The sequence below is a fragment of the Diceros bicornis genome, chromosome 29 (assembly GCF_020826845.1).
Source record: "Diceros bicornis minor isolate mBicDic1 chromosome 29, mDicBic1.mat.cur, whole genome shotgun sequence".
NCBI classification, from domain to species: domain Eukaryota; kingdom Metazoa; phylum Chordata; class Mammalia; order Perissodactyla; family Rhinocerotidae; genus Diceros; species Diceros bicornis.
The window spans coordinates 7,444,421-7,454,582 of NC_080768.1; the positions used below are offsets into that span (position 1 = coordinate 7,444,421).

Below are 10,162 nucleotides of genomic sequence, written 5' to 3' on the forward strand. Positions count from 1 at the left end.
TCCCTACCCCAAGAAGCATTTCGTCATAGAATTGACAAGGAATAAATTTATACTATTGAAGGTTTATTCTTACTTTTCATTGTTTATGCCTATATTAATCCGTCTTATATCCCATAAGGGATAATGTAAGAAACACAAAGCAAACTGCAGTCACACAAAACACTGAATTAGCTTCAATGCCTACAAGTGTTACCTGAGTTCTGGACATGAATGATCATAAACCATGAATAACCTGATGCGATGAAGGCACATTCCCATAATCCTGGAAGTGTAATGGACACTAAGAGTGTGACAATCCATTCAGTTACTTCAGCCCAACATTCTCTTTCTCTGAAGATAAGAAATGAGACATCATCCTAACTCATCATCTCTATAGTATTTATTTAATGGTAAATTTAAGAGGCTCTTCACATGGATTTTAATATTACATGAAAATTCAAGTGTCACTGGTTCATTTATGTGTTGAAGATAACCCACCTTTTCTCTCTTCTCTCAGCTCCGAATCTTAACCTATTCTGTCCTCTCCAAACACCAAGAGCATTTATAGAGATTCTTCTCCTGCCCAAGTCCTGATTCACGTACAGACATCAATATGCCCCCACATAGAACTGAAAACCATTTTGGCCTCATTCTGTCTCCCGTCCCTTAGAAGAAAGCCAGAAATTGGAGCATAAATGTACCACAATAGATTAAACCCAGGGTACATGTCACAAGATTGCTACCAATCAGGAGACAAACCCTACCTAGCTCTACCCCATCCATAACCACTACCAGAAGGAATCCACTTGTAGGCAAGCTTCCTGTATCTTAGGTGGAAACAGGATTCAATTTCTGAGGCATATGCCCCTAAGCTCAATCTTAAATGTTCTAAGAGCAAGTCATGAGAGCCAGGAGCAAAGATGCTACATTTTCATCATTGTATAATTTTACTACAATTGCAAACATCGCATCTGCAAGTAACCATGGTGCCTTAATCTTAATAAAAACTTTAAAAAAATCACCTTGCTCTTCATCCTAGCCTGTTTCCGGAGTTTGTAAGCATCAGCTATGAGGCTCCATTAACTTTTCTTTACATTGCCCTTCTTATTCTAGTTCCTGCTCCAGTATGATGGATCTGAGATATAGGAGTCTTGAAATAATTTGAGGACAAACTGAAGTTTCTTACTTATCATTTCCCTAGAGTAAATAGATATTTGAACAGCTCTTTAGAACTAAGCACCCTCTCTTTAACATAGAAGGTGCATAAGACATTAAAGGACTTTTCAGACTTTTGTGTTTTCTTAACCCAACTTTACAAATGAACTGTTAAAATCCCACTACTTTCTATGGCTAGAATGTGCGATATCTGCCTGAAGCATGAGGTAAGTGCCACTGTAAATAGAAATAGGAGAATAAATCTTATGCCAATAATAGAAATGCAGGCTATTCTTTAATATATATCCTTTTATAATAAAACAGTGGATTATTTCACCACCTATAGAAAGTCATAATATGACTACAGCAAGCAACATACATTCTGGAGACTTTTGTTGTATGTGTCCTCATATAGTCCCTTCACATTGAAAATCACCGAAGTATATTGTTCTCTCTTGGGTTTGCAGGTGAACTTGAGCTTGATTTATTTGCTTTCTTTCCTTTACTTTGTCTTGGCATTTATGGAAATTGAAGTGAAAAGAAAAAAAGGGGAGGGAACTGAAAAAGAGATAAAGAAAAGGAAAGGGGCCAGCCCGGAGGTGTAGTGGTTAAGTGAGTGCTCCGATGAGGCGTCCCGAGGTTGGGCTCTGGGCACGCATCAATGCACCGCTTGTCAAACCATGCTGTGGTGGCATCCCATATAAAGTGGAGGAAGATGGGCACAAATGGTAGCCCAGAGCCGGTCTTCCTCAGCACAAAAGAGGAGCATTGGCTACAAATGTTAGATCAGGGCTGAACCTCCTCACAAAAAAAGAAAAAAAAAGAAAAAGAAAAAGAAGGAAAGAAAGTGTGGGAGGGAAGAAGAGAGAGAAGGAACTTGAGAAAATTGCATAAATAAGAAATGTTGTAAAGATCTTATTCCTATCACTGTACTATTGAATTCACATGTTAGCATTCAGATGATTAAGTGTTGATAAAACAATTATGGTTTATTCCCACCTAAACTTAAACTCAGTTTACCAGATGTTTTGGGAAAAAGAGGTACAAATAAATGGACTCCTTTTCTGAATTGTGATCTGCTGAGCTGTGTTTGGCAACTGCAGACTCTCAGCAGCCTCTAGTTGACTTGCCTGTGCTGGGGACAGATTCTCAGGAACCTTTCCACAAGTTTCTACCTGAACTCGTCTAGTGGCCCAAGGTCTTAAACATATCTTCTTAAGCCCCTCATTTGTATATGGAGTGTCATCCACAAGGAAGACATGCCTGTCAATCTAATAGATTATCCCAGCCTTCTCTTCCTCCACTGATGAAGGAAAACAAGACAGCTTCTTGACTCATGAATTTGGCAGTTCAGGCAATGATGAAGTGTAAACCGTGTTTCACCCAATGATATCTCCCTGTCATGGTCAAGGGGCATGGAGTCGAGGCCTCCGCAATGTAGCTCATTTTTCCTCCCTTTACTTATCACCTAAAGATGATCCTGTTTTGTCTCAATTTCAAGAATATGTGTACAGGCTCACAGTGTGACTCAGACTAAGTTCACCCCTAGATTCTGAATATATCCAAGGCTGGACTGATGTGGTTCTCAGGTGGTCCTCAGGTTTTTCCAGGACTTTAGAAGGTTGGCAGAAAGCTTAGAAGTACCACAGTGGGGACAAGTCAGCTGCAAGCTACATGCATTAGGACTGTTTTCAAAAGGAGGAAAATTTTTCCTACTTATGTCTCCAACCAGACCTGGTCCAGACCTGGACAAACTCCTCGAGCCTAGAGGGTATTAGAATAATCTAATGCTCATAACAAATTTTGCTTCACCCATTAGATTTGTCACTAACTCCTGGGTCAGTGGGCATGGTCTGTGTGGCAAGTGACATTAGCATGAAGCATCAGGAAACACACCATATTGTCATCACTGTAATAATACAGGAATTGAAGCCATTGCTTACTTCTACCTGTGGCTGAAGGCTTTAAAGGGAATGAGCACATCTCTCCATCCAGTCACATGGTGCTGTGAAGCCTGTCAGTCATGAGGATCCATTACCTTCTCTTTGCATTGCTCTTCTTGTTCTTGATGCTGTTCCAGGTAAGATGGGTGGGGAAATGAGAGGGCTGAAAGAACTGAGAAATTACCATTCAGAGCCAGTCCCTCTCCATTCTTTAGGGAACATTAGAACACTTGGATTTGTCACATGGGAAAGAGACAACACTTTTGTTTTTTTTTCTTTCTGACGAGGATCATCAAGAACCTTAAAGCAGGTTTTCCAGTCTTTTCTGACCCACCCTGAAGAGACTAAACAGCCCACAAAACCACCTCTTCATGGGAAGACTGTTATACGTGTTAATTAGAGATGAAAAAATGATGTAAAAACTTCAATGCCAACAGGAAAGATTGATGTAATCTGAGAACAGAAACACAGACTTCCATTGTATTAGCTTAGTGGTTACTAAAACTTACCTGTGGGTTCCCTATCATTATTGCAGGCAATGGAGGAATGGTAAAGGCAGTACAAAAGTATTATTACAAAGTAAAAAATTGTCGGTATGATGCGCCTGGCTGCCTTACAAGGGAGGAACAGATCGGCCACTGTTCTCTGGGATGACAAAAGTGTTGCCAAAAAAAGAAATAAAAAGTATAACAACATGATGAGAATGTAGGAAAGTGTGAAAATGCCTCCTTCAAGTTTATAGACACAAAATCCAATTATATATTTTTTTCAAATAATTGGAAGTTCTGTCATCTTCTTTGTGTGTGTGTGTGTGTGTGTGTGTGTGTGTGAGGAAGATCAGCCCTGAGCTAACATCTGCCAATCCTCCTCTTTTTGCTGAGGAAGAATGGCCCTGGGCTAACATCCGTGCCCAAACACAGCCCATACTCCACATTATATGGGACACCACCACAGCATGGCTTGACAAGCCGTGTGTCGGTGCTCACCTAGGATCCCAACCCCAGTCCGCCAAAGCAGAGCAAACGTACTTAGCCGCTACACCACTCTGCTGGATCTTTCACTGTCTTTTTTAAAAAAATGCTGTGGGGTCGCTCCGTGGCTTAGTGGTTAAGTGCGCGTGTTCACTACTGGCTGCCAGGGTTCAGATGCCGGGCGCACACCAATGCACCGCTTCTCAGGCCATGCTGAGGCAGTGTCCCACATAAGAAACTAGAAGGATGTGTAACTATTACATACACTTATCTACTGGGGCTTTGGGGAAAAAAAGGAGGAGGATTGGCAATAAATATTAGCTCAGGGCCGGTCTTCCTCAGCAAAAAGTGAAGGATTGGCATGGATGTTAGCTCAGGGGTGATCTTCCTCACACACACACACACACACACACACACACACGCACACACACACAAAATGCTGGTTATTGTGTGAGATCTTATCAAGTAGGAATCTTAGAAAGTGTTAAAAACTCACCTTTTATTCAAATTAAGTATAATCTTTAAAGGAATCTAAAAAATGTTTAACCAAAAAACAAAACAAAAAAAAAAAAGCTAAGAAAATTCCTGTTCAGTAAACCTGCAATCTGCAGTATAAAAGACAAAAAAATTAAGAATTTATTCAGGCAGAAGGAAAATGATACCTATGAATATCTGGCTCCACATGATGGAATGAATGTGCTGCTAAGATTCTGAACACTCTATCTTAAAGGGAGAGATTGTCAGTTCAGTAAAGAGTAAGACTCAAATACATGCTGTCTGCAAATAAACCACTTTAGATATCAAATGTAAAGACCAAGGTAGAGTAACAATAAAAGGATCAAAACATATAAGCTATGGAAAGATTCATCTGAAGAAAAAAGAATTAACTCTATTGACTAATTGACAATGAATTTAGTAGATTTTAGGACAAGTATTGTTACCAGTGACAAAGAAGGGCACTTGTCACAATGATAAACTGGTTACTTCACCAAGAACATGTATTAATACAAAATCAGAGTGCAGCTAACAACAATATTTAAGATTCTTAGGGAATACGGATAGAAATGAGACAAGGAAGAGATAAATTAACAAGTACAATTGGATATTTGAACACTTGTATATTTGCAATGAAAAGAAAAAAGCAGCCAAAATATCAGTATAGAGGTAGAAGATTTGAACAACAGTATCATCCAAAGTGACCTAATTGAAATGTATAGAAAGTTCCACCCAATAACAGCAGCATAGAAAGGGTAGAAGTGGTAGTTACAAAGGATGGATAAGTCTGGAGATCTAATGTACAGCATGACGACCATAGATAATAACACTGTATTGAATACTGGAAATTTGCTGAGAGAGTAGATATCAGGTGCTGTCACCACACGGACCAAAGATGGCAACTATGTAAGGAGAAGATATGCTGATTAGCTTGACTGCAGTAATCATCTCACTATGTATAGCTATATCAAATCATCATTTTGTACACTTTAAATATATACAATTTTTATTAAAAAATAGAACAAAAGAAATATATTTGAGACCTATGAAACTATGTTAATAAATGCAGACTTCCAAGCTTACTGAAATATATATTCTGAAGCATGAACGGGTAATTTTATGATCCAATTAATATTCAGCTCTACGTCCATCTTTATCTAGTGAATGTTAGTGAGGAATTTAGTTGGATCCAACCGAGTTATTATTCCTTTTCCTATGAAAAAATATGAATTACATTTAAAATGATAGTCTAAATAAATCCAATGGCATTTTTCACAAATATAGAAAAAACAATGTTAAAATATGTACAGAACCTTGAAAGACCCAGAGTAGTTAAAGGCAATCTGGAGCAAGAAGAACAAAACTAGAGGCATCACACTTCTTGATTTCAAATTATATTACACAGCTGTAATCAAAACAGTATGATACTGGAGTGACGTCAGCATCATGGCGAAGTGAGCTTTCCCGTGAACTCTTCCCCCGACAAGATACAACAAAAGGAACAGTCACAGACCAACAATGGAATACCAGACAGTGAAAAGCTAGAGCGGAGGGATCCACACTGCCGCACTTCTGACAGCGGAACGTGCTGGGCCCCCGGAGGAAGTGGGGAGAGGTAAGGAGAACTCCTCTCCCTCCCCATCAGATCAGCGATCCCGGTCCGCGGGGCTCCCAGAAAGGGGGGAGGGGCGGCCCTCAGAGGGGAAACTGTGGCTCTTGGGACTCTCTCAGCCAGTGGGAAACTCCCGCACAGAGGACTCAGAGGAGCCACAGGGCTACCATCAACATCTGAGCACCCCAGAGAGCAGATAAAGAGGAGCAAATGAGAAGCCTCCCACGTCAGGGACCCAGAGGGCAAAAGAGAGAGCTCCTCCCTCCCCGCAAACCGGACTCTGCAGCTCAACCGACCAGACCAGACCTAGCGATCCGCGGCAGACCAGAACAGTGATCCACGACAGACCAGACCAAGCCATCTGCGGCAGACCTGATCAAACGACTGGACCTGTGGATCGCAGAGGGGAAAACAAAAAAAAACAAAACTGCGGATCGCAGCAGAAAAACCGGGGCAGAGCGCAGGGGGCTTAGACTACACAGCACTTTACCACCAGACAGTGGTGGCAGGTGGAAATTGCAACCAGAGATTTCCAGGATGAGGAAAAACAAAACCAACACAGGAACCACAATGCAAAAATATATGAAATCACCAGACCAGAAACAAAATGACAAGCACCCAGAAATCAACCCCGAAGACACAGAAATCCGTAAACTAAATGATAGAGATTTCAAAATAGCTATCATAAAAACGCTCAACGAAATACAAGACAACACAGACAAACAATTCAATGAGATTAGGAGTTTCTTCACAAAAGAGATTGAAATCATAAAGAAAAACCAATCAGTGCTGATGGAGATGAAGAACACAATGGAGGAGATAAAAGAGAATCTGGAATCTCTAAAGAACAGAGCTGACAATATGCAGGAAAGAATTAGCACCTTAGAGGATAGGAATACAGATATACTCCAGATGGAAGAGGAGAGAGAACTAAGACTAAAAAGAAATGAAGAAAGACTCCGAGAAATATCTGACTCTATTAGAAAATGTAACATAAGAATTATAGGTATTCCTGAGGGAGAGGAGAGAGAAAGAGGAACAGAGAGCCTATTGAAGGAAATAATAGCTGGGAATTTCCCAAATCTGGGAAAGGAGCAGGAAATACCAGTAAGCAAGGCCAACAGGCCACCTATATATATTAACAGACAAAGGCCTACACCACGACACCTAGTGGTAAGCCTAGCCAGGGTCAACGACAAAGAAACCATATTAAGGGCAACTAGACAAAAACAAAAAATAACGTACAAAGGAACTCCCATCAGGCTCTCAGCGGATTTCTCAACAGAAACTTTTCAGGCTAGAAGAGGCTGGAATGATATATTCAAAATACTGAAAGACAGAAACTTTCAGCCAAGAATACTCTATCCAGCAAAAATATCCTTCAAATATGATGGAGAAATAGTAACTCTCCCAGATAAACAAAAGCTAAGGGAGTTCACGGCCACGACACCCCCACTACAAGAAATACTCAAGAAGGCCCTCAGGCCTGAAAAAAAGAAGAGAAAGGGAACACAAAGCTTGGAGCAAGGAGAAAAGTAGGTAGACAAACTCAGAAAAATAGTAGATCTTTACTGGAATAGATTAGCAACCACTTAAATACTAAATTCAAAGATCAAAGGAAGAAATTGACCAAAAATAAATTTAACCTCATCACTGTAAACACACAGCCACAACACAAGATAGAATAAGGTATAACAAGAACAACTTAGAAGGGGAAGAGGAAAGTGACTGAATTGACTTAGTATAAGGACATAGGAGGCCATCAGATAATGGACTATCTCATACACAAGATTTTTTGCCCAAACCTCAAGCTAACCACTAAACAAATAATCAAAACAAAACCACATATGATAAACAAAGAGAAAACTAGAAGAGTCATAAGACAGAACAACCAAACTGAATTGGCAGTCCAAAACAAATGGGACAAGAAACAAAGGAAATGCAAAAGAACCTGAAAATAAGTGACAAAACAGCAATATTAAGCCCTCATATATCAATAATTACCCTAAATGTAAATGGATTGAACTCTCCAATCAAAAGATACAGAGTGGCAGGATGGATTAAAAAGCAAGACCCAACAATATGCTGCCTTCAGGAAACACATCTTAGCACTAAAGACAAACACAGGCTCAGAGTGAAAGGATGGAAGACAATACTCCAAGCTAATGGCAAACAAAAGAAAGCAGGTGTTGCCATACTCATATTGGAAAAAGGAGACTTCAAGATAAAACAGGTTAAGAGAGACAAAGAAGGGAAATATATAATGATAAAAGGGACACTCCACCAATAAGACATATCACTTATAAATATATATGCACCCAACATAGGAGCACCAATGTACATAAAGCATCTATTAACAAACCTAATAGGAGAAATCAACAACAACACAATAATAGTAGGGGATCTTAACACCCCACTTACAGCAATGGATAAATCATCCAGACAAAAAGTTAATAAAGAAATATTAGACTTAAATGAAAAACTGGACCAGATGGACCTAGTAGACATATACAGAGCACTCCACCCAAAAACAGCTGACTACACATTCTTCTCAAGCGCACATGGAACATTCTCTAGGATAGACCATATGTTGGGAAACAAAGCAAGCCTCAATAAATTTAAGAAGATTGAAATCATAACAAGCAGCTTTTCAGACCATAAGGCTATGAAACTGGAAATGAACCATGAAAAAAAAACTGGGAAAGTGACAAAAATGTGGAGATTAAACAACATGTTACTGAACAACCAATGGATCATTGATGAAATTAAAGGAGAAATAAAAAACTATCTGGAAACATACGAAACTGATAACATGCCATATCAAACCATATGGGATGCAGCAAAAGCGGTCCTGAGAGGGAAACTCATAGCGATACAAGCCCACCTTAACAAACAAGAAAAAGCCCTAAAGGCAACCTTAAACTACACCTAACAGAACTAGAAAAAGAAGAACAAACAAAGGCCAAAACCAGCAGAAGGATCGAAATAATAAAAATCAGAGCAGAAATAAATGAAATTGAGACCAAAAAAACAGTAGACAGGATTAATGAAACAAAGAGTTGGTTCTTCGAGAAGATAAACAAAATCGACAAACCCTTAGCCAGGCTTAATAAGAAAAAAAGAGAAAAGGCTCAAGTAAATAAAATTAGAAATGAAAGAGGAGAAATTACAACAGATACCATGGAAATACAGAGGATTATAAGAGAATACTATGAGAAATTATATGCCAACAAATTGGACAATCTAGAAGAAATGGATAAATTCTTAGACTTATACAACCTCCCAAAATTGAACCAAGAAGAAATGGAGAATCTGAATAGACCAATAACAAGTAAAGAGATTGAAATAGTAATCAAAAACCTCCCAAAAAATAAAAGTCCAGGACCAGATGGCTTCTCCAGTGAATTTTACCAAACATTCAAAGAGGATTTAATACCCATCCTTCTCAAACTATTCCAAAAAATAGAGGAAGATGGAACACTTCCTAAATCATTCTATGAGGCCAACATCACCCTGATACCAAAACCAGACAAAGACAATACAAAGAAAGAAAATTATAGGCCAATATCGCTGATGAACATTGATGCAAAAATCCTCAACAAAATATTGGCAAACCGAATACAACAATACATTAAAAAGATCATACACCAGGATCAAGTGGGATTTATACCAGGGACGCAGGTATGGTTCAACATCCGCAAATCAATCAACGTGATACATCACATCAACAAAACAAAGAATAAAAACCACATGATCATCTCAATAGTTGCAGAGAAGGCATTTGACAAGATACAACATCCATTTATGGTAAAAACTCTCAATAAAATGGGAATAGAAGGAAAGTACCTCAACATAATAAAGGCCATGTATGACAAACCCACAGCCAACATCATACTCAACGGGGAAAGACTGAAAACCATTCCTCTGAGAACAGGAATGAGGCAGGGCTGTCCACTCTCACCACTCCTGTTCAACATAGTACTGGAGGTTTTGGCCAGAGCAATTAG

The 10,162-nt window shown here is 39.3% G+C and overlaps 1 protein-coding gene across 1 annotated transcript; it reads left to right on the plus strand.

Annotated features, from left to right (window-relative positions):
* The first annotated feature begins 3,157 nt into the window (after positions 1–3,157).
* LOC131394114 (beta-defensin 103A-like) lies at positions 3,158–3,731 on the plus strand. Its single transcript, XM_058525381.1, has 2 exons — positions 3,158–3,212; positions 3,610–3,731. The coding sequence occupies exons 1-2, from the start codon at positions 3,158–3,160 to the stop codon at positions 3,729–3,731; spliced, it is 177 nt and encodes a 58-aa protein (XP_058381364.1).
* The last annotated feature ends 6,431 nt before the right edge of the window (positions 3,732–10,162 follow it).

Coding starts and splice junctions, on each gene's coding strand:
- LOC131394114 (XM_058525381.1), top strand. CDS start 3,158: ATGAGGATCCATTACCTTCTCTTTGCATTGCTCTTCTTGTTCTTGATG. Junction 3,213..3,609: donor CTTGTTCTTGATGCTGTTCC/AGGTAAGATGGG, acceptor CTATCATTATTG/CAGGCAATGGAGGAATGGTA.